This window comes from Aulonocara stuartgranti, assembly GCF_965226115.1.
Source record: "Aulonocara stuartgranti genome assembly, chromosome: 10".
Classification (NCBI taxonomy): domain Eukaryota; kingdom Metazoa; phylum Chordata; class Actinopteri; order Cichliformes; family Cichlidae; genus Aulonocara; species Aulonocara stuartgranti.
The window spans coordinates 33403096-33428453 of record NC_138946.1 but is presented as its reverse complement, the minus strand read 5'-3'; the positions used below and the strand labels follow the sequence as shown (position 1 = coordinate 33428453).

The window sequence follows — 25358 nt, the reverse complement described above, 5'->3', positions numbered from 1 at the left end:
TAAAAGCTCTACTATACGCTTCTTCTGGGCTATATTCTCAGCAGCATATTAAACATATCAGGTCCCCATAAGGAGAATCCTGTGCTAACGGCTGTCTAAATGACTCGGGTAAAGTTTGTAGCATGCGTGCTTGTTGTTTTTGTCTGCTTCCACTTGTCTTTGCACGAGGATGCTGTCGGAGTAAATGTGCAGTCATATTCGTTGTGTTCCCACTAGTGCTGTCAGCGTTAATCTGAAATGACGTTAACGCCACAACACGTCAAATCTCCATTAACGAGCTGCCGCGGATCGCCCCGTGCATGGGGCTGGACGGCCAACACGTTAACGAGCTAACTGCGCTAACACACTAGTTCCCACCCATGTAATTGAGCATTGCGTGGCACATCCAACATACTGTTTTACTTTAGTCCATGACTCGCTTACCTTCAGGGTCATACGTCACATGAAAACCAAAATAGTTCCAAAGGCCAGATCTGAATGAGGGTGGGGGAGGTTCAGTTTGCCATGTTGCAAGGAGAGCTTAACTTCTGTCTTGCTAGCTTGCACTGCGCTCAGTGGATCTGCGCTCGACAGTGCAGCCTAGGCGGAGTAGTCGAACGCAGATTCACTGAGCGCTCAACACAGACAGCATCGTCAGAAGGAAAGTTGATAAAATAAATTAAAAATGTTGTATTGTTCGATACATATGCGTACCGAACCGAAAGCACTGTATGAACGGTTCAATATCGATACCAGTATCGTTGCACCCCTAATAGGTAGCTATATTCGTTGTATTACTTTCCATCCAGTCATTGTTGCCACCTTTAGCAGAGCGCAGTGAAACGGCTCTGGTCTTGATTCTCAGTTGCAGGCAGGGCGCTGTATAGTGCGAGGCCATTTTGCAAATGTTTCTGTTGGATGCTTCCTTCTAAAAGGTTCTGCTTTTTCGTAACAGTGTGTGTCACGAAGAGCACTCTCCGACTATTCCTGTAACATAAAAAAGCCCTCTTACCCTAAACTAGAAGCATTTGTCTATCATATTACCACCACACATGAGCCTCACACAAGGCTTGACCCAGTGTTAAGTGTCTGCGCTAAATTTCATTGCCTCCATCTACTGGAAGGCCTGCCAATATACTGGCAGTGAATTCCTTGAGGAAAATAAATGGCAATAAAAAAGAGAAATGATAGCCCCTGCAAGCTGATAGGAGAGGGCTTTTTCTCTGCCGTCTTTTTTCCATACCACTCTTTATTGAGGCTGGCCAGCTCGGGGAGCTGCGATTTGGCACGCTGGCTGTGGCTTTAGTTGGATGGGAGTTGAAAAGCCAATATTGAAGCAGCACATATTGAAGAGCTGGGGGAATCATGTTAATAATTGCATGCAAATTTCTTTGAGCGGTCATATGTTGATAGGCACTCAACTCTGCAACTAGAAGTCAGATACTTCCCAGCTCTCCGGTGCATCCTTGGATGGAATATCCTCTTATTATTTAGCATATACGTATTATATTGTTAGCTTAGCGTGCTCGCTGTCTGCTGTACGTGGGAAGTGTCGGGGCTCGGGGAATTGAGGTGCGTAAAGTGGGCAGGCAGGTTATTTTACTGCCACGTTGGGCTACTATAACAAGATGTTCAGATATGATCCGAGAGAGCAGAGGTCTCTCGCTGCTCTTATAGTCTCCACCACCCCTCCACCACAACCGCCCACACACAGTTTTTCTCCACCTGTTCAGTTCATTATTAAATCTGGGAATTGTCCCTATAACTCAATCCACCAGACTACAGCATTATATGACCATTTGTGAGAAGGGTGATTGCGACGCAGGGCAGAGGATGGATGTTAAAAGCATATTGATTTGTCTGTAATGTCGTCCTAGATCGGAGATTTATGGCAATATATAAATGCAGCCGCGAGCTCTCGTATCCTCCGACCTGCGGTGGAGGAAATGGACTCCTTAGTATGACTGATGAGATCAACACAGTGCTCTCAGCTGCGTTTACCCCCCTCCACTTCACCCCTCTAACACACATGAGCTTCCATTTCCCCACTCCTCCTCTTCCTCCTCCTCCTCCTCTCAGGATGTTCTTACCCCCGGCTGATGTGACTCGTCCTCAGTGGCTCCATATCGTTGCTTCGGCTTCACATTCCTGCACAGAGGCTAGAAAAGCCTCCTCTGTGGCCTGAGATCGGTTCGAGTGGGTGTCACTGATCTTTCCTCAGCAAGTAAAATGATGTCTGACAAGGTCGTCAGAGATCACTGCCACACAATGATGCTGGAAGATTGAAAGGAAATAAGGCTTCTTTCGTGGTTGCGTACCTTGATGCTAACAAATTACTGCATTCGCTGACTGGGAGTGACAGCCATGGGCGAGCGGCAGGCTTCGGGGGCTTTGATGATGTGACGCCGTGCTTAAAGATAAAACCTGAAATTAAAGGTTTTTCATCCAGCTGTACGTGTCAACCTTTTGCCACACATGGAGCTAGCGGTAAACAAATCTGGGGCAATGGAAGCAGAGCACTGATGCCCAGTGACAGATATAAAGCAAGGGTGGCAGAAAGGGTTATGGCTGATGTGGGCGCCAGGCGGGGCTGCTGTCTGTGGCAGTTAAAGCAGCTGAGCCTCAGAGCCAAGCGCAGGGTCGGAGCCAGGCCACGCTGGTGGGCTGGCCTCCACAGCTGACGTAGGAGCCCCAATGAACGCCCAGCTGTTATTTTCACATAAGTCTTGTCAGATAAACCCAGCTGTGAGTTAAAGAGACCCAGCAGTTTCCAACTGCTGCTGTCGACCAACCCAAGGTGGTTTTACTAGATGGGCTCACTGTGAGGCTGATGTGACGCACAGGCCGGTCGGGGCATAATTAGCCATGCTTAATGTGGTTTAACGTTTAGAAATGGTGCATCCTAAGGCTGCAGTCACGTCGAGAGGAATTTCTTCACGTTGTTCATGTTAACTGCTGAGTCGTGAAGCTCCCAGCCCTTTAATAGCCTCGGTATATAGACCTCTGAAGGTAGCATAAAGGAGATATTCAAAGTGTAGTCTGTGCGAACCGAGGGGATTTGACAGTGCTGCAGGAAATAGACAATTTATTATCAGCAACAGAGCCTAGGTAGTGGATTATCTATAAAACATTCATGGTTCTCCCTCAGTGGCAAGGAGCCATAAAACTTCCCAAATGAGGGACTTGTTAATTTACTTGTTAAAGCAAATTAAAAATTTATAAGCGCTTTTAGGTAAATGAGATCCTCTTTCATTGCTGCCCTAGTGGGATTCTCCCTGCAGATCCTGCGAGGACAGGTTAGCTGTTGTGAAAGCCGCAGAAGAACAATAAAAGCTGTTAAATTGTTCCAGGTTTTATTACCGCCGAGCTCTCCAGCTGCTGTTGTGCGTAACTAAGGGAAACCAGGAGCTGATGGCTACAGAATTCCACTGAGGCCAGTAGAAAACCGAGCACAGCGCTCCGGCTATTTTTCTTTTTGTGGGATAAGAGATGGGGGTGGGGGGCGGAGTTGCCGGGGCAGGTCAGCTGTGTATGGGTCTGTTTAAAAAGGCCTTTGTGGTTAGAAATGTTAGCAGGCCTACTTTTGTGCTTGATTGCATTGAGTCTGTAGTGCAGCCCTCGAGAATAGGTCAATACACTTGTAAAATTCCACTATGGCGATGGTGAGCACTTTTCAGTGAGTGAGAAAATAATTGACTCCACATGTTCGAGACAATGTTGTAATAGCTGCTTTAGTGTTCGTTTCAGGGTAACCGTGTTAAATGAGGTGTTTCAGCCGTACGCAGAGAATCTGCATCACTTTCGTTCAGCGCTGTAACCTCACTGTCAGCTTTGGGACCTTCAGTATTGATTTGGTCTGTTATGTTTGAGATTTGCATCATCGAGACAAAAATCTTTGTTTTCAGTGGGCAGCTCAACATAAGCAGAGCTCATTTTATTATTTATCTATTTGACACAAATTATGAAGAGGGAGGTCTTAGTCACAGAGATCAGGACTTAGGATTGTCAGGGCTTTTGAGGTGCGGTTCAAACTTTTCACAACTGTCGGTTTTATTAATTCAACACTCGGAAATGTAAATTGCACTAATTCTGTCACAGTTAGCTAGGTGGTGAGCTCAAAGTGAAGAACTGTCAAGCTAACTAGTGAGTCATGAGTGCCTTGAGGAACCTTAACCAGGTTTGTTCATTTAATACACACTAATCGGGGAGAGTGAACATGAAGGTGAAAAGAATCAAGATAAGACAGCGTGTTAGTAAAACTAAATAGAGCTCACAGAGACGGAGGACTGCCAACAGGAAACAACTAAACACCCAGACAGTAACCTGACAGAGACCAGACTAATACAAGAACAAGTGAAACTGGAAACAGAATAACAAATATAGCATAATGTCTGATTTGGAAAAATATGAGAATAATCGACAATAACAAAACTCAGCCTCCAATAATAATAATAATAATAATGGATTGGATTTATATAGCGCTTTTCAAGGCACCCAAAGCGCTTTACAATACCACTATTCATTCACTCTCACAATCATGCACTGGTGTAGCCACAGCTGCCCTGGGGCAGACTGACAGAAGCGAGGCTGCCATATCGCACCATCGGCCCCTCTGACCACCACCAGTAGGCAAGTAGGGTAAAGTGTCTTGCCCAAGGACACAACGACCAGGACAGAGAGCCCGGGGATCGAACCGGCGACCTTCCGGTTACAGATGCGATTCCCAACCCCCTGAGCCACGGTCGTAATACCGTAATTGTCGGGCTATAAGCCGCTACTTTTTGCACGAGCTTTGAACCCTGCGGCTTTTAGTCAGGTGCGGCTTTTCTCTGGATTGTCCGTGATTTTTGTCATATCGTAAGATGATTTGTTTTGTTTGTGCCGCTGTTGTACGGCACTACGTTGCCTGGCGGAAGGGCATGTGATCAGACACACAGTATCAGGGTTCAAGAGTGGTATGTTGGTCACGTGTCCATCCGCATGGGAACATAGTGCCGTACGAGTAGCGCGAAAAACAAACTTCAAATTAATGCTACGCGTTCAGCGGGAGGCGTGGATGACGAGCGGTGATAAACTTGCGAAAAGCAAGTTATGCTCAACTCCACCGGTGGATTCTGACAGCGTGGAAAAGTGTGAAAACATCCACGGATTTCGAAGGGCTGGACTGTTGCATGATGGAGAGGAGGACACCGCCACGGCCCTTCTGAGGGTGTTCGACTCTGACACTGACAACGAGGATTTCTTTGGTTTTGAAAGTGACAACGAAGGAAAGGAGCTGAGAGTGGATGACGAAGCCATCCTGAGCCTGTTTGTATCCGACACTGGAGAAGAGGACTTTGGTGGTTTTAGAGCGCAGGAAGAAAAGAAAGATGGTGAATGACTGACTTTTCTTCTTGTTAAAGCCGTGTCACTGCACCTGAGCCTGAAAGGTAGTCTGAATCTATTTTTCTGGTGTGCTGCAGGTTATTGTTATGTACTACATTTGTTACTCATTTATGAAGCACAGTACATGTGTCCTACTTGTAATTACCGCTACTTGTACATATACCTAAAAAGTTGTGCAAATATGTACCCATAACTTGTTTTTCAAAATATTAATAAAAGGGGTGTGTCTCCAAACAGCCATCTGTTTCCTGACAATTCGCTTTGTGCATATTCTCTTACATATGATAAGTCAACATTGAAACACCTGCGGCTTTTAGTCAGGTGCGGCTAATGTATGTACAAAACAGGATTTTCCCCTGATTTTAGCTTGTGCGGCTAATATTCAGGTGCGCTTTGTAGTCTGGGAAATACGGTAATTCAAACTAATGTTGATGAATACCAGTAAAGTCACACTTATATCTAAGATCATTCTGAACAGTTGTAAACTGCTCTTCACTGGTTTGTTATATTTGGAGCAAGAACTGAAGCTGTTAGTTTAACATTTTATTAAGTAATTGATTCAATTGTGGTACAAAGGTTTGTGTAGTGATATTTTGTTTGTCTTTATAAATGAATGCTTCACGGTTTAGATATATTAGAATCGGTGCTACTGTAGCATCATCACACACGGATACATCAAATTAAAACCTGATGACAAATCGTGCCTGTTTGTCTCTGTAACCCTGTTTTAAACTTTCACTCGTCCGTGTGCGAAACTCAGACATGAACGACTCTGTAATTATTCCGTCACCAGTGAACAGACAAGGTGTGGCTATAACAATTTAAACAGCTCCTTAAGTAGAAACACCAGTGCATTTGAATTTCTTTCTGTTTATGCAGCAAACATGAAATAATATATCAAAACCTGCAGGCTGAACCACGCTGAGTTATTGCTGATTGGAAACAGTTGTTGATTCTCTCCTCCAGTAAATTCAGTCTGGTAAAAGAGACGAGGATGAAAAAACTTTATCCCCCTAACACAGAACAGATTGGAGGAAAACAAGACCTCACTGGGTGGAAATTAATGGCAGATGCACTTACTAGTAGTTTAAATGTTTCATTAGATGCTAATGTCTTGCTGTGTCTTTAATTGTTGTGAAATTAGCCTCTGGAATATTAATACCATCTGTTTGCGATCTTCCTGCAGGGCCACTTCTAAAACCCAGACTGAGCAGATACAGTAAGGTCATTAAATACATGCGTCCATATGCCTCAACCTGCGTCTTAATTAATGCCTTTAATGCATGTTGGTACGGCACACCTGTCTGGGTGTCTGCGTGTACGTCGCATTAAATGCAGCGTAGCACACCGGTCTTCACTGCAGAAGGCTTAAAAGTGACGCTAACTTTAAAAGCCTATAAACCGAATAGAAAATGACTTGAAAGCTGTAACAAGTGGGAGTGGTCAGATCAACACAGACTGGGTCACAGAGACAGCCTCACACACACACACACACACACACACACACACACACACACACACACACACGGGCTTCCCATTTAGATTTATCATCAGACAGCAGGTCATTAAATTTCAGCCTCACTGTTTGATGGCACTGACCACCACTATTCCCTCCATTTGCTTAAGACATCCATTAATCACACCATAAAAAGAAATGAATCCATCATCAGAAGCTCAAAGAGGGGAGCGCAGATGGAAAAAACACAATTCTCTGAAGTAATTTAAGGGAGCTCAGGGGGAAATTAAAGGGAACAAGCTGAGGGATACGTTTTCAAATAGCTGTGTAATCAGGACCTGAGCTAGTAATAGCCCTGAAAGATGAGCCGCTTTTTTTAATGTCTTTATTAGATATGTTCTGCAGACATTACGCACAGTTAGATTTGTGTAAGATTTCTGATTTCATGGAGTACTTTGTCTCTGACGAGCCAGAATACAGATGGTGCGATTATGTGGAGCCTTATATGGACTCTGCAGTAAAGATAGTTGATTGACAAAAGACAAATCAGCAGTTCTACTGTGTGCGTGTGTGTGTGTGTGTGTGTGTGTGTGTGCGCGTGTGTGCGTGTGTGTGCGCGTGTGTGTGTGCGTGTTTGCGCGCGTGTGTGTGTGTGTGCGTGTGTGTGTGTGTGTGTGTGTGTGTGTGTGTGTGTGTTGTCAGCAGGGATGTTACAGGTCAGTGTGTTTGGATGAAGGAGCTGTGGACTGGGGCATAAACAACATCCACCGCCCTTTTTTCAAGGATCAGTTCACAGACCGGGCTCGATGAGATATTATTCTCCTTTTCTCTGCAAAAACATGTCGAGTCCCCTCAGAGTAAGTGGCATTTCCAGAAAAACGAGAGAAAATGCGCCCTGTGCTTTGTGAGAATAGAATGTAATTAGCGCTATCACGGTGCAGGGCACTGCTTTGCATGCGTGTGAGCTCGGGCCGACATATAGACTCATCCTTACGGCCCATCAGGCATTCCCAGCGCTGAGACTCTTATCACGTTCAGCACTCTGGTGAATCCACTTGCCTTCTACCCATCATGCAATTCTCCTAAGGAACAGGATTCTTTTCACACAGCTAATGGCTACCAGAAAAGGGAACGTTTTCATTTTAATTACGCGTTCAGCTCGAGGGTTCTTTCGGTATTCCCACACCTTGTGCCCTTTCATCATGCTAAACGATGGCCGATCCTGAAAGGAGAGCTTTAAAAAAGAGCACATGCTGTTTCTATGTCAGCTCCCTCTTGTGTCCCAATCTCGTAGTCCAATTCCTGTACAGTATGTGGGGCACGGCTCTCTGCTTTTCCCATTAGGTGGCAGAACAACTATTTACAAGCCAGCTTTTTATTGGCTTTGAAAGGAAACCTGCGGCATCTGTCTCGTCTCGCAGAAGTAGCCCGGACAACAGTCGCAGGCTCGAGCTGGGAATGTAGACCCCACCTTCTCCCACTGAGCTTTGTCTCCCAAGAGTCTTTTATTGTTCTCCAGATTTTGAAGGATTCGCACGCTCACAGATAGCCACGCTGTCCTCTTTATTCTTGTCGTTTTGCTGCATCTTGAACAGAGTGTCTAGAGGATGACACTTGCTGAGCTCCTGCTGCCTCAGCATGTGGTGTCTGCTCGGGAAGGACGGTGGCTCCATTTGAAGGTTCTGGAGGGGTCTTTGTCCCTGTTCTCTATTTCGTGGGCTGCGAGGAGTTTCATACTGTGAGATCAGATGGCGTCTATCTTTGGCAAGTGGAGTGATGGCTACCGAGTAGGCTCAGAAACATGACAGATTTACAGAGACAGCACTGCAGCTCCTGCCAGTTCTCACATATTTCTGCACCGGTTTCTGTGGGATGCCGATCCGTGCGCAGCTCTAAAGTGCACATTAACACTCTGTGTTTTAACCCTTGTTCTCTTTGTGTTTTTGTAGCTGAAGCCAGGGCAGAACAACTGTAAGGACAGCGACAGTGAGAGTGTAAGCGAAGAGTCCAAGCCTTCCTTCAGGAGCAGCTCCAGAGACAGACTGACAGACGTAAGAGCACCACAACGAGCACACCTGCTGCTCGCCGGCTGTCACAGCTCTTTTTATAGAGTGTAACATATTTCCTGCATATATGCAGATGGCCTGGTCATTTAATTACAAGCACATATTAAAAAGGCATTTACCTTGAGCTGTAAAGCTAAGATCTGACTTCCTAGCAGCCTTACAAAATGCTTGTGGTTACTGATAATATTTCTGTTTAAACAGATTAAACCCAGCAGGAACTGTTTATTGCCTTAAAACGCTGTAAAATGAAAGCTGTGCCTGCACTTCCAGTTTATTTCATTACACTTGCACTTTCAAAGAACTGCACTGTATTACTGCAAAGCCAGTTCATGTTGCAGTAGCAGCAGTGTTACAGTTGAAATTTATATTGCAATGAACCAGCATTTTTCACCCAAACTAAAGGTAAGTTATTATTGGGTGTGACTGATCCAGGCTGGACCTCAGAAAGCACCCAAGTCCAGTCTCTGTTTGCATTTGAAACAAACACACTTACTCTGACATGTTCTTGATGATTAATGCACCCAAAAACGCTCCATATTCATCGTGTGCGAGCTGAAGGCAAGTATAACCTGACAAAAGGACGAGCGGCCGCGTGTCCCTTCGCCCTGCGACATATTCCGAGATGTAAAGCGAGCAGACTCGTGGGACCTCGCTACCGCACACCCACCCCTGCGCTTTGATTTGTGTGCCGAATCTACAGCAAAGCGATCAGATATGTGGCCATAATTAAAGCTGTCAGTAGGGAGGCGAGCTCGTCTTTGAGAAAGACACGGCCGAACGACTGAAGCAAAACTGATTCTGCGTGTAGCTTTACAGTGCTCGACTGGGCATGAAATGAAATAAGTAATTTGATGTTGACAACAGAAATTGAAATGATATCTGCTGATTTCTGTCTGCACTTTAGTGACAGTGCTGCAGAGTGATGGGACACATTTTGCTTAAACGATGGAGGTTTTAAATCTGCTCACCTGAGATCCGTACGGCCGACACGTGAAAACTATGGCAGCTTTGCCGTGACCTCTAACAACCTCGTGCTGCACCACAGGTTTGAAACAAGAACGTAGAATAAAAGCCAGTTTAGTTCATGTGTAAGTTCTGATTTAATCATGTTTCCTGTTGTCACACAGAATGCTATGAGTCGGTTTCTCATGGTATCGTGTTATTGCTTAGTATCGTGAAGAAAAAAGTTGATGTCACTGCAGATTTGAATAAAAGGGCAGGAATCTCGGTAACTCTTTATAATGCAGCCTGCAACTCAGCCTGTAATTAGATGCAATTTCAACACAATTTGTTTGAAATGACAACGTAATTATATTTACCTACAAATATGTAAAGGCAGGCGAACCAGAGCGAGGCTTTAACAGGTCAGGTTTTTACAGGAAACAGAGAAATAATTAAACTGTAACTAAATGTAATTAACGTGATGTTGTGTCTAATTTTACGGTAATTTTTCAGAAAAGCAATATTGCACCATCAATATGTAAACATACGTGGCTCAGAGTGGAATAATCTGTCCTTTTTACGTAGTAGTTCAAAGTGCAGTATGCTGACGTCCATGATGGAAATCCTAATATTCGGCTGTTCTTTTATTTTACAGTGTAACTGTGATAACGACTGCTCCTTACCAACTTACAATAAAGTAAATCAAAATGTGCCGGCCTGTGTGATCTTACAGTGACTGAGGCGAACTTCTTTTCTTTCATTATCGCTGTTTAAACATCACTTTCAAAGAAGCGCACAAAACCCAGACGTTAGGACAGATTACGCTGTTCCATAATATGGCCTGCCCCCCCACAAAGATCTGCAATCTTTACTAAAAGATTATGTACTTATGCAATCCTTAATTTCAGTCTGCAATAAACTTTATCGTGCAGTACAGTCATTTTTTCCCTGTAAAAGTCCTGATTCGTTGCCTCCATTTTTAAGTATTTGCATGGAAACATAATCATGTTGTAATTTCAAATAAATGATGGAGATTCCATTCAATGAGTCATAAACCACTGTTCCCAGTACGATCTGTCTCGACTTCAGTGGGTAAACACTTTGCTCCGTCACTGCACGCTGTGTTAGGGTCCACCTTTGTTTTTCAGCGACTTCTAAGAGCCATTGAATTTAATTCAATTGCATTTAGATATATGAAATAAGCCCTCGAAGTCAATATCATGAGAGGTGTTAGCATATGTGTGCATTTTGTTGGAACTAAATTAAAAATGATGTTCCCAGTTTGTTTGTCGTTGCATCTTCTCATGTAGGAACCGTGTGCTTTGCTGCAGCGCTGCTTCCCACTGCTTCATCACAGCAGACTGAGCGTGTCCCAGACGATGTGCTGAAAGCCGGGCTGCATAAAGACCCCCACGTCACCTTAGTCCAGACCTTCCCAAAGTGGGGGGCCCGCCCACAGAGCCATTGCAGGGGGGGCACGGTATGAAAAGGGGGGGGGACAAAATGCTTGGACACAGTTAGCACGGGGCGCCCACAGAAACGCAAAGCAGGAGATGAAGCATCGCTGAATATGTTTCCAAAGACTAGAAAATATGGTGAAGCAAATCTTCCCTTTGGCTTCACCTGCACAGGTGCTGAGGTAGGTCTCCCTGCAGGATTGGTTTTCCCTGCGTCGGGAGCAGCGCTGGGCTCTCCAAGTCACAGACAAACAGGATCCCACAGCTGTTTATGTTTTTAAACCCATTTTGCACAGAGAGGTGTTTTTTGAAAAATGCATTGATCACAATGTTGAACATTATTACACAGGAAAAAACAACTACATGTAAAATAATCCCACTGTGACGCCGCTGCCTTTGTAAATGGAGGAACAGTAACTGCGTGTAAAACCTGCAGACAGTCAGATTAACAGTATTGTGTCCCTTTCATTCTGCATTTCATCTCATGTAAACGTGGCGCACAGCGTGATGTGAATAAAGTCTCAGACCAACTCTGTATTCCTCGTCCACACGTAAACGCAAAAAAAAGAGTTTTAAAAAATCTCCTTTTTCGGTGATTCGAAACGCTGTTTACGTGGACGAAACAGCTGCGTGTTCAAAAACACCCGTGTAGGTGCGGACGCAGCGTAAAAGAGTTAGTAGTTTATTTTCTTACTACCTGTAATTTACTGCAGATTACTTGTATTTGCTTAATTGTTTACTAAATGTTTGAGGTGTGAAATAAACCGCAATGGAGCAAAAGATGGGCGTGTGTGGTTGGAGGATGTGTTCGTGCATGGGGGGGGGGACATTTTTCTTGTAAAACAAAGGGGGGCCCAGCAAAAAAAGTTTGGGAACCACTGCCTCAGTCGGTCACACAACAGGGTCTTCACCTCCTGTCCCCACGTGCTTCTTCAGACTTTTTGCCATACTGACAGTATGACAGACTGACAGAATGATTTAAAATGGTAAATTTACTTGTTAATGTTATTAAAAGTTACTAGCAAAGCTGCATGCCTGCAGCTCGCTCCGTGCGTCTGTTGCTACAGAAGTCTGTGTATGAAACGTGGCACCGCGCACTGAATCTGGACCGCTCGCGCGGTCCTGCTGCACAGAGGCTCCATTGCAATGTGAAAACAAAGACAAAGCATCTAAGTCACTCATTAGTATCAGGGAGCAGTGTGAGACATGAGCTCGCTTTGACCCCAACTGTTCATTAGACCAACAGTTCGCTAATGATATTTGCTGTAGCACTCCCTTCCCCTCACGGAGGGACTTCGCTCCGATGAAGCAGATGAACTGAGTTTGCCGACCTGGCGCTGGCTGGCAGGGAGATGGAGGCCAGAGGAGGTCAGGCCTGGCAGCCTTTACTCTCCCGCTCGCCTTCCCTCCTCACTCCATCCTGCCAGCTCATTAAGGCCTACAAATGGCACATCAGCTCGGCCGTGTTTGCCTCAGCCCCAAACCCCAGCTAAATTGGCAGGCTTAGCTGCGTTTGCTCTGAAGCTCCGGGTTCCCTTTTGGGTTTGTTTGAAGCCGACATGGCAACTAACCCCCACATCCCCCACCGCACCCCACCCCTTCAGTCTGGGTGGCAGGCATTCAGGCAGGCAGCAGTCCTGAGCAGAGGGAGTTTGCTGGATCGGGGAGGGCAGGGAGCTCTGGATGAATCACTCCCGTTTAGTCTCTGCGGCAAGGGGTGAAATGCCATCATTACCCTGCTGCCTATCAAATAAATTGGCAATTACGGGCCTGGGATTGCGAGTAAACAGCATGTTACTCCATTTTTTCCCCACCCAAGGCTCTTGATGAGAGGCGGGTGCAGTGGAGAGGAGTTGCGCAGTACTGGGTCAGAGCCCGCCAGTCAGCATTAGCCAGCTTGATGAGAGACACAAGAGGGAGACTGTAATGAATGCACCCCTATATTTCAGTCAGCCAAGCTTCCTGTTGCGTCCCGTATCAGCTGCATTTCTCAGTGAATTCTGTCGCATTGTAACAGAGCAGTGCACTCCAGCCCTTTGGATACCTTTGCCCTGTGTTGTTGTTCTATAGGGCAGCGATTTATGTATGTTGTAACACTGCTGCTGAGAGACCAGCAGTAGTGTTACTGGCTCCATTGCAGTGAAATACAGTTTTTCTGACTGAAATGAAAATGTGAAAAATTGCGGGTTCTCAAACCCCGGCCCGTCTCCGCCTTGAAGGTTTTCTTTAAGTGAGCTCTTTGAAAGTTGTTTTTAATGAAACATCTGGAAGTGATATTGTTAAAAGTCGAGCACACAGCCTCCCCGAGCTTTTGAAGCGGTTTCAGTCCAAACTTAGCTGAAGTTTCTCTTACAGCTAGTAAAGCTGAACTCCGTTATTACTGGCTCTCCGACCAAAGTGCGGCGGCCTGTTTGGAATCCCGCATGCATGTGGTGAAACCATTTCAAACGCTCAAATTACAGCTTTTGGAAACCGATCAATGTCATAAAGTGTGCTTGTTGTTGTAAAGATCACTATTATGATTAGATTTGCTGCACCGTGTTTCGTCCTTGACCCTGCAGTGAGGCCTTTTCCCTTTGAGCTCGCTGACCAAGTTAACTGCTTATGTAATGCGACCGGACCCGTCTGTCCGTCCCACCTCCTCAGTACATTCTCCAATTATTTCCTGACACTCTGATGTAAATGAGGTCACAGTCCCCCTACGTGTCCAGATATGCTGGCCAATTTGCTCCAACACAGAACTTGTAATTGCTTGCATCAATTATCTGTCTCTCTGTCTGCCGCTCGATAATTTGAAATGTTTCTTATTAGAGACAAGCATTTAGATATGGAAGTTGGAATGTTGTACCTATAATTAGCTCATTATCCTGGGATCGTACTCGGAGGCTTCGGCGTGTGCGTAGTGATGCTGTGAAGTGCAGTGCAGGGACCTTTTCGACTCTTTAAAGGCGTCTCTTACAGACACTGGATTTCCTGTAATCCAGATTGTGAAGAACAGCAGCAGAATAGATGTAGCGGTGCTTTGGGCGCCGATAGGAAAACACGCTCATCCCATTTATATGGAGAAAATATTTCAGGACTTTTTAAATGCACAGATTCAGCAGCTTTCGGTTGAGTAATCTGAACAATGACGAGCCGAGATGCACGAGAGATGTTTTACCGTTAGACCTAAATATCATCTGCTTCAATGATCATAACGATAATATGAAATAGAAGCTTTTAACAGGACTGTTCAGGCCATCTGGGCTTTAATACAAAAGTGTCTCCCTGTCCACAATCAGAGCCTCCTGCCTTATTTTTCTTTTTCTGTCGGGTTTGTTGGCTCAAACGCAGCTTGGCAGAGGATTTAGACATCACTTGATTTGTCTGCTTCTACATCGCCCTGATAGGCTCTCTCCCAGGAAGTGCTCTTCCCTTTGTTGTTCTTTCTTCTCATTCACGCGGGCAGATTATGACACTTTGTGACGTTGCAGTCTGGCAAAATTATCATGCGCCTCCATCGCCCTGCCAATTCCTGGCAGCGGAATGTCCGTCAGGGACCAGTGAGAGGTGCGTCTCTGCGAGCGCTGAGGGCACAGCAGCCTCTCTGCCTACATTTACAAGAGTTTAGCTCTGCCACATCTCCTCTTAAGAAATATAATTAAAATGAGAGATGCACAATGGTGCGTCGCTCATTGTCTGAGCAGCCCTCGGGTGGAGAATACACGGCGCTTTGATAATGCTTTACTACTCCCAGAGGCATCGACAGAAAAATCAGAGAAGCATTGTGACCTTTGCTGTAAATATATTCCTGTAAATCCAAAGTAAGGCGCTTTAATTGCTGAAAGTGACACGGAGAGATGTCGGTGTGGTAGCAAACTGTTGGCTTATCCTGACTGAATGCAGTCTTTCACTGCTGTGGATGATAAATCTATTCTCATGGAAGATTAATGGACTGGAGAAGTGGTGTTGAATGTCATTGTTGAAGGTTGAAAGTATCGAGCGCCTGAATCCTATCCATATGTTTTCAGGAATGACATAAATAGGCTCAGCCGGAATCCATTTTGACTTATCAAGCTTAAACCAGTGCCAGAGCCATGCGATACTTGCCAAGTATTCAGGCTCTGAGGCGTCCAATAACAAATCCTATTCCACATAATTTGAACTGAAATTGGCTATGGCAATGCGCTGCCACCCTGTTTTTGCTTTTGCAGTGCATCCCGCTGCTCTTGGCTACATATTACTTCCGCATTCCCTGCAACCCAACCCTGTAGCCCCAATTTTTTATGTCATCCCCAGCTCTGGTGAGGGAGTCTCTCCTCTCTTTGTTCCAGCCTTTTCAGTGCGGAGGCTGTTCCGGTGGGGTAAGTTGAATAAGTGAAGCCCGGAGGAATCTCTACAAAGGTCTCACTCTGATTGGATGCATGCAGAGCCCAAGGAGAGAGCGCCGGTTGCCATAGCAATGAGAGCAATGTAGGAACTGGCTGCATGAAGGAGAAAAAGGGAAGCGGTGCTTTCTTTTGTGATGGGAGGTCTTCATCGACTGGCATTTCTTTTTATAAGCACACACTGGCCAACGCACATGTAAACACAAATATGCAAAGGCTCACAAACAGCACTACATGCACCTTTTTTACCCCCCACCCAAGGAGAAGCCGAGCAAGAGGGTGTACTTGAATCACAGTGGCCTGGTAGGGGTGTGCTCGCACCCAAGCTGGGAACCAGAGAAAACACAATCAAACGCACTGGGAGTCCAAGACCATCTCTCCCTCATGACTGGCCATTCATTGCTCATCACTTACTCCTCTGTGCCAGCGAGGCTCATCATAACAGCTTTAAACAAAGACGTGATGAAAACGCCTCTTTATTTTTCTGTACCGCTTCGTGTGCAGCTTTCAGCTTTAGATCAGCGGTCCCCAACCTTTGTTGCGCCGCAGACTGGTTTATGTCCGACAGTAAAATAAAACCAGTTCTGGTACCAAGATTCATTCATAGCAGACCCAGGGAAACCGAGTTAGCGATAAAAGCGATAACAAAATAATGATACAAACCCTGAAAACATTCAATTTCACACCCGAGCCTCAAAACTCGCGGCCCGGTACTGGTCCATGCCCCGGGGGTTGGAGACCGCTGCTTTAGATGAATTCAGTTAAACCAGCGGTCTCCAACCTTTGTTGCGCCACAGACCGGTTTATGCCCGACAATATTTTCACGGACCGGCCTTTAAGGTGTCGCGGATAAATACAACAAAATAAAACCAGTACCGGTACCGAAAAAAAGAAATTTATTCATAACACACGTGAAAAGACCCAGGAAAACCGAGTAAACGATAAAACGATAACAAAATAACGCTCAAAACCGATAAAAACCCTGAAAACCAGACATTTCACACCTGAGCCTCAACTCTCGCGGCCCGGTACCAAACGACTCACGGACCGGGGGTTGGGGACCGCTGAGTTAAACCATTCAAAGTTCTGAGGTCTGCCTATCTGTGAGCTAAACTGAATGTAAAAGTACCCGGGGAGTCCCCAGCAAACTTAACCTGTGTATCATTGAAGTGTGGCTGATCGGAAATGATTGATGATTGGAAAGCTACACGCCTTTCAGAAATGATTGACAAACTGGGGGGGGGGCAAAAAAGCTTCACTGATGCTTTGATCCTTTCACGTGTTATCATTCTTAAAGAAGTGACTTTGAAAACGATAATAAACGACGTACAGGTTGCAGCATTGCTTCTGTGCTTGTTGGTTCATCAGTTGGGTTTTGCTTTAAATTGGTGAAGGCTTCAGTAACCGTGGCTAACGTGGATACGCAGAGACAAACAAAGAAAAGGGTTAAACCACTCTGAGAATAATAATCATTCTACGACTGTTGGAAGCAAAAACACTTACAGGAAATGCTTCTCATCAAAAGACTCAATCAAATGATGTGAATGAATTCTCTGGTTTTCAGTTTCAGAACTTGATCCCAATGAACGGTGCAAACACAGCTTTGGAAAGCCATTTTCTGTACAGGGATGTTGTCAACAGTGCCGCAGTTATTTCGGTGGTTATGCCTGTTATGTACAGTGGGAAACGTGTCATTTGAAAAAACGACACTACTTACACGATCAAAAATACTTCAAAATACTAGAGAAGTGTTTCAGAGCACAGAATGACGGCGTCTCAAAGCAATATCGTGTTTTTCTTGGAAGGCATCAGAGCCACGCTTCATCCCGTGTGCCGGAGAAGGTTTATTCTCTTATTGAAGACCTCTGTGACTGACAGCGCGACTGTCAGACATCGGATGTCACTCCACATCTATTTCTAAAGCTAGTGCAATTTCCCTTAACCCACAAAACAACAGTGCCATCAACAAATAAGCAAATAGATGCTGTAGATAGATGGACAGACACATATATGGACCAAGGAAGGCACCAAGACAGTGCTCCTGGAATTACAGTTCGACAAGATTATTCCAGAGACATTATTTCCCTCAAGTCGTGGGCTTAAGTCAAATTTGGAAGAGAAATGAAATTGCCAGCAGTGAAAAACCAGACTAGGTAGGAGTTCATGAGCAGAGAAATAACATTTTCATTTGTTTCTGCCCCAGTGGGAGACGAGCAGCCTTTCAGTAAATAGAGACAGCTATGAGAAATGATTTTTTTGGTCGGTGGGATATTGTTTTAACGTGCATGTATCCATCTGCAATCTAGATGTCAGGCCCCAGGAATCTGCAGAATGGCCATTCTACTGTTGTCTTTATGACACGCAAGTGCTGGCCTCGTCTCGCCTCTGATTGTCTCCCTTAGTGTCCCGTTTCCACTGTAGCTTTGGTCTCGTACGTGGTCTTTTTTTAACGCCCGCTTTGTTAAGAGCGACCAGCTGATGCTTCTCTTTGGAATTCTGGAGTTTTGCTGGGAATTGAAATGAAAAATCCAGTTTGGCTTCTCAGACAGTCATCTCTCTGTGCTTTAAGCAGTCGTTCCTCTTTGTGTGTTGTGTGTGTTGTGTAGTCCAGTTTGCCTGAGGTTGTGATGTGTCACCCTCTGCTCTCCTGTTGTTGTTGTCACATGCATTTACACTTTGACAATAACTTGATACATTTCTTTTCATAATTGCAGTAAAGTGACTTTTGCCCAACAGTGTAGATGCACTTGGAAAAATGTCCACGCTGTGTTATCGAGGTTCAGTGTTATCTTGTTTCTAAGAGATTTTCAGCGGATTATTATGGGATTACTTTCACTTTGATAAACTGCAGCTGTCAACTTTTGTTACCTGTCTGATCAGTGAATATGTTTCTATATTCTACGACGTTGTAGTTATTTATACGGTGCATTACAATCTGAGATTAATTTGCAGAAGAAAAGCTTTGATCCACAGCTGTCAGCAGCGATGTTCTCCCAGGTGATTACGTCTCCTTCCTGTCGTGCACTGTCAGCAGTACATAAAGGACTCGTCACATGGCACATTCTGATTATTATTGATATTGAAAGTGGAATTGAATAAATGTGTGCGGTAATAAGATTAGGGTTTCCCAAGAGGCACGTGTCCCCTGCTGCATTTGTTCCTGAAGAGGCTTGGCGATCGTTTTCAGAGGCTTGTTTTTCATTCAAGCAAATTTCCATTTCAAACAGCGCAGTACCTACATCGAAACAAACCCCAGAAACGAACATGGTTGGCCATCTTAAATGGAACAACAGTGATCTAACTGTGAAGAAGGGTGAAACTGCACTGGAGCTATTTGTTTTGCATTATCAGAATTTTGCTCCACGTTGCTTTGCATATGCAATATCTGTCAATTACAAATGTCCTCCACAGCAGTATGAGAGATGTGTCTCCATCTTCTTTCCACATTAACTGCTGCGATTAGCCCTCATGGAAGAATTTGTGAAATAATATAAGGACCAGGGTCTGTCTTCACTTTGCATTAGTGTTAGAAAGCTTACTCTGCTTAAAGTTTCCGATCGTAGGAGACGATATCGTCATGTCGCAACGTTACATGTTCAGCAAAAAGCTTTAAGCAGAGCGCTTGCATATGAAATGATGTGTGTGCACGCTGTGCATTTGTAAAATCTCTGGTAAACCAATTAGACAATCTGGCTCAGACTTGTTCAAAAGGAGTCACATCAGCTGTGTTTGGGTAGCAGTAAGGTCATAGGGCAGTGAATGGGCGCGTAGTACAGGGGATTGGATGGGATTAACCTTGGCCTGCCCCTTTGGCCCCGGGCCCAGGCGGCCCAGGAAGAGTGGAATTAGCCAAGCCAGGCAGGGCCATCTGATTCCAAGCCCTCATCCAATTACTGCCTTATCTCTCGGCCAAATGAGATCAATGCATGGAGGGCCAGGAGACCTGGCAGCCTGGTGAAGGTGCGATAATCAGTAGTAGGGAGCATGGCACTTAACTCCCTCGTGTCCCTGAAAGAGCCAGAGCGTGTGTTCGCAGCACCATTCACTGCCGTTAGCTCCTGGTGCCTGCTGGTGCCTGACCTACACTTTGCATAAGGACAACCTGGTGTGGTGCATTTAGGCTTCTTGGCTTTTTGCATTCGAGTGCTGCACTTAGCGAGGTGAACGATGTGCATAATTACAGTTTTGCCTCCTATCCTCGGTGAATCTACTCTGCAGATTACGCTGGCTAAAAGGTGCTAGTAGAGAGGAGGAAAGATGCATAATTGCTTTTTACATGTGCACCATATAAAAGGCACTTTTAAGCGCTTTACTCTGGCCTAATAGAGTCCACTGTTATTTCTTCTGTCAATTAGTTTGGAAAACAAATGTTTGACGTTTGCTGGTGTAATTATAAAAAGAATTAACCTGTTGTGCGATAAAAGCAGGCAGTTGTGCTCCGCGCCAGCGCTTCTTGAGATGGAGTTGAAGCTGAATGAGATTCTCCAGTAGTTTAATTTCATTAATTGTTTTCTTGTGTTCTCATTCAATAATGGTAAAATACTGTTTGTAGACACCAAACCTTTCATCAAAAATGACGAAATCACGTTTTCCTTTAAAGCTGCACAAGCAGATCCGCGTGGAGGGCAGGTTTTCTTTCACAAATATATCATCGAAATGAAAGTTTTGGCCGAGTCTTTATATGATCTAAAGCTCTTTATATTTATTTCTGGTACTTTTGCCATGCTAGTGATTGTATTGCACCACTGGTGTGTCCCACAGCCATCTGGAGGACCATTCTGTGCTCACAGTATGGCCGGTGAGGGAGCCATTCTGGTGAATTTATGTTTGACTGTTTCTTCTCATGCTTGTGTTCTGGGCACGCGTATCCATTGGAGAGCAATAGGTAGCTCTGAAAGAGTTCCTGTCCTCAGCTGCGGCCCTGCGATCGTACATCTGTATCTGCCATGCAGACCTCCTCCTCCCACCTGTCCCCGACTGCGTCTACTCTCTTCAGCCCAGTTGAATTAAAGTCCTCTTAAATTCACCGCAGCAGACCAGCCGCAGAGGGAAAGCTGGCATCACAGGGGCCCTCTGACAATCAGCACCCGGCTAGAAAGCACTAATGAGCGCTGGGAGGAGACAGACAGTGTTGGCGGCCTGCATAAAGGCAGCAGCAGCAGTGGCGGGGGGTGTTAGGGAGGGAGGCGGCGGGCTGGCGCGTTGCTGGGATGGGTCCGGCACAGCCCTGACTAGATTAGCTTCCAGGGGGCAGAGCTGCAGTCAGTTTTGGAAAATATCACAGCCCATTAGTTAGGAGCAATGAAATGGAGTCAACTTCTGGGACTCCATTAGGCACGCTGCGCTTAGGCAGACAGCGTCCCTCGGTGTGATGTTGCTATTCTGGAAGGATTGAGCACAGAGATATAATTGGACTGGGGAAATCAAGCAAGTTTCAGTAGTCCTGGTGGGGCTCTCAGACAGAAAATGAGAACACAGGCCTTTGTATTTTCTCTCCCTGTTAGCTTTGCAGGGTTTTGAGAAACACGAGTGAAAAGGCAGCCAGTGTTCTCGTTCCTCTATGCCTGCACCCTCCTTCTGCTTTGCTTATTGGATTTTACCATCTGCTTTAAATTCATTTTTTCTTTATTCCAGGCTCCAGCTCCGGCTAACCCTAAGCTAAACAATATGCATTTATTCATCCGTGCTTTTCTCTAAGCATTGATGAGGCTGAGGATTGTGCTTGATAATAAACACGGCTTAGTCTAACACAGGCTGCTTGCTAAGCCTCACAAGGCTGTTTACTGGAGATCAGCGCCAGCTAACTCCATTAGTTTGGAGTATACAATAGCACTGCCCAAGCATATTTTCTTTCTTCCCTGATGTGACCTCCTTCTGGATAGCGAGCTCACATTTTGGTTCTTTAGGCAGAACTCAGATGTAGATGGAGCAGACAGGCCTCAGTGCTTCAGGTAATTGATGTGCAGTTTTTAGCACCATCCTGGGAGATTTTCATCCCTCCAATTTCTAGTGGGCATGCATCACTTGGTTTGCCCAGAACGCTTGATAAACTCTGTCCTAAATAAAGGACATTTTGCCAATTCTCCGAGTTAATATACTTCACAGTCGCAGTCCATCATGTTCTTCTCGTGCTTTCGGTTTAGTGGCGGGTGAATAATGAGATTCTGATGGTGGTGACTGTTTGCTGCCTCGTAACAGTGTAACAGTAACACGGTGGCCAGTGCGTTAATGCTGTGAGGACCCCGGTGTCGAATAATAACACGTACACTGGGATTTTTGAAATGTTTGGGCCTTTCGTCCACACGTAAACGCCGTTTGGGTCACTGAAAACTGCGATTTTTAAAAACTCCTGCCAGGATGTTTTTGCGTTTAGGTGTGGACGAGGAAAACATTCTATACTTTGGTGTCACGGTTCGATATTTTTTCGATACAAAAAAATGTTCATGCTTTTTTAATTTGTCATTTATTAAAATTATAAATATATATTTTAACTCAAAAGTACAGTTTTTAAATTTAATGTTGCTGAAACAACAAACTAATAAAATAATAAATCTATCTGATGGAGGAATCCCTCATCTTTGGAAAAGAGAGTTTATTACAGAGAAATGTCTCTTTCAAAATAAAAGCTCTACTATACGCTTCTTCTGGGCTATATTCTCAGCAGCATATTAAACATATCAGGTGCCCATAAGGAGAATCCTGTGCTAACGGCTGTCTAAATGACTCGGGTAAAGTTTGTAGCATGCATGCTTGTTGTTTTTGTCTGCTTCCACTTGTCTTTGCACTAGGATGCTGTCGGAGTAAATGTGCAGTCATATTCGTTGTGTTCCCACTAGTGCTGTCAGCGTTAATCTGAAATGACGTTAACGCCATAACGCGGCAAATCTCCGTTAACGAGCTACCGTGGATCGCCCCGTGCCTGGGGCTGGACGGCGTCAACATGTTAACGAGCAAACTGCGCTAACGCACTAGCTCCCACCCATGTAATTGAGCATTGCGTGGCACATCCAACATACTGTTTTACTTTAGTCCATGACGCGCTTACCTTCAGGGTCATACGTCACATGAAAACCAAAATAGTTCCAAAGGCCAGATCTGAATGAGGGTGGGGGAGGTTCAATTTGCCATGTTGCAAGGAGAGCTTAACTTCTGTCTTGCTAGCTTGCGCTGCGCTCAGTGAATCTGTGTTCGACTACTCCGCCTAGGCTGCACTGTCGAGCGCAGATCCACTGAGCGCTCAACACAGACAGCATCGTCAGAAGGAAAGTTGATAAAATAAATTAAAAATGTTGTATTGTTCGATACATATGCGTACTGAACCAAAAGCACTGTATTGAACGGTTCAATATCGATACGAGTATCGTTGCACCCCTAACAGTTACTGTCCATTTACAACGACAGACTGAACTTCGCCATTCACACTGTTAAGCCTTTAATCAGGTGCTGTGAAGACTTTGAAGGGATCGGTAGACACGATCTGTCCATTTAGTGTAACTGGTTTTGTGATTGATGAGCACAATTAAAGGTCGCAGGGAGACGTTCATTAAAACAAGCTTGTTTTTTCTTTTTTGGTGGTTTAACGTGGAATCATGGCTCTCAGCACTGAGAAGCTGAAGCATGATAATATATGATTCACTGTGATGGTCCTTGACAGATGGACTGTGCTGCATCTTTTTGCCTCAGCTCTTTGTCCTTTTCTCTTCGCAGACGATATGCCTGTAGCAGGAGAGTGTTGACATTTGCGCACCTCTTGGGAACACATCACTGTGAATGTTATCAGCACCTTAAAGACAGCCCTCAGCCCTCATACATCCCTAGTAGGTGCTTTCAGCCGGTACCTCAAAGGGCACACCCGGCCTCAACCTTCCACCCCTGACCTGTCTGGCAGGGTAAAGAAAGAGCACCTAACGGCTTCTTTGATGGTTAAGGAGGGTTGTAAAGAATGGGTGAAATGGAGGGTAAAAAGGGTGCCTGCCATTTGAAATGTCTCCACTGAGATCTAATCAGGTTACAGCGGCTGTGCCCCTTTTAAAGTAGCAACACGACATTACTGCTGGCAGCCTCTCTGGAGTCCAGACCTCACAGGGCTTCTTATGTCAGCCCCCTTCTCCCTGAATGAGCAGCCCTCTGGAACACATCATCCACCTCAGTCCGAGCTCTGGATTTATTCCCCCCCACAAAGCTGCCTTGACAGGTTTGTTATCTGTTCACCCGGTCGGCAAGCCCCGGAGAGACGCGGCACTGGCAGTTAGGAAAGGGGAATGCTGCGGGAGAAGCAGGGCAAGTAAATGTCAAGTGAACCGCCAGAGATGGATATTATAGCTTCTGGGGACCGCAGAGAGAGTGGGGGAGGGATCTTTCCTGTATGTTTTGCCGTCTACCTCTGTAGGTGGCGGTCTTTACTGAATTTGCTTTTCAGTTCCCAGACAGAGCCCTTCTTATGTGCAGGATACAGCGATGCTGCACACCACATATATCACCACGAGTAACGTGATAACAAATGCTCAAGAGCAAAATACTGTGAGAAGAAGAAGTTGCATGACCATCTGTTCACAACCATGTTTTAACCACATTAGTTGTTATTGTTAAAGAGAGAGAGAGAGGGATGCATCTGATTAGCGACTGTGTCCAACTGCAGCTCTGTTTTACGAGGAAACAACATCCGTCACACTGTGACTCGTTTTGACCAGGGTCAGAGCATCGCTTTTATTAGCTCGATGAATAAACGTGGAGACGTCGGTCTCATCAGCACAGTGGCTGTTGTGTAGTGCTTTATTTAATGAACCAAAAATAAAACAGAGATGCTCATTTTTACTTATCTGGCAGCGGCTCTAATTTGAAATGGAAACAATAAGTTCATAAATGTATCTAAAGTGTAACACAAACCTGCTGTATTCACAGACACATGTTCCAAAGATGTTATGCTGACGTTTGTTTCAGTCGCTGTTGTTATTAAAAACAAAGATTCTGTTCCTGTGACTCACTTCCCCTCCAACTACACAAACTTGATTTCATAATAAAAACCAGAACTCTCTCTCTAACGCGACTAGTGTGAAAAGTGTGTGAAATGACATTCACAATCAGTTTAACTGCAGACATGTGACGCACAGACAGCAGTCTTATTTCATGAGCGAGGAATCGTGAGGGTCTGTGTGGGTGTCGTGCTGCTCGGAGGCGCCAACAATCGAACATTTTATATATGAAAAATAGCTGCCAAGATGTAAGCTACTTTCTGTTGTTTTAATATATGTGTGACTCCTAAAATAACACAACGCGAAGCCTAAGCTAACAGTCAGCGGTAAAACTTTTAATAATAAGAGGCTGAAATCTGAATTCCCATCATCCACAGAGGGTTCGTTACACCCAGCATTCCTGCATCTCATTTGGATTTTTTTGTTTATTTATTTTTCTGCCTGTGGATGATGTTTGTCAACATGCTGAGCAGTTCCAGGTTTCTAACTAAAATGATAAATTTCAGCTTTATGTTTGTGTCGCAGAAATAAGATAAACTGCACCTCTGGATTTGGATTGCTGTGCACTGCATATTTCTTTGTAACGCTAACCCTTTAAAGTGGTCTTGAGCCGTAGCTCTCCGTGCTCTCTGGAGGTTTTCCGATTCATTTTCAGCTCAGCGTTCCTTTCAGTCCGTTTGTACCTGACCATTAAAAGAGAAATGTTTGTTTAAGTCACTTAACAGTGACCCGTG

At 45.0% G+C, this 25358-nt stretch overlaps 1 protein-coding gene across 2 annotated transcripts in view; it reads left to right on the top strand.

Moving 5' to 3' along the window:
- The window catches only part of auts2a (activator of transcription and developmental regulator AUTS2 a), a 351431-nt gene that overhangs the window by 145913 nt on the left and 180160 nt on the right, over positions 1–25358 (top strand). For both annotated transcript variants that reach the window (XM_082549595.1, XM_082549594.1), the window contains exon 4: positions 8770–8871. In XM_082549595.1, coding sequence (XP_082405721.1) covers positions 8770–8871 — 102 coding nt within the window. The remainder of the gene's footprint in view (positions 1–8769; positions 8872–25358) is intronic.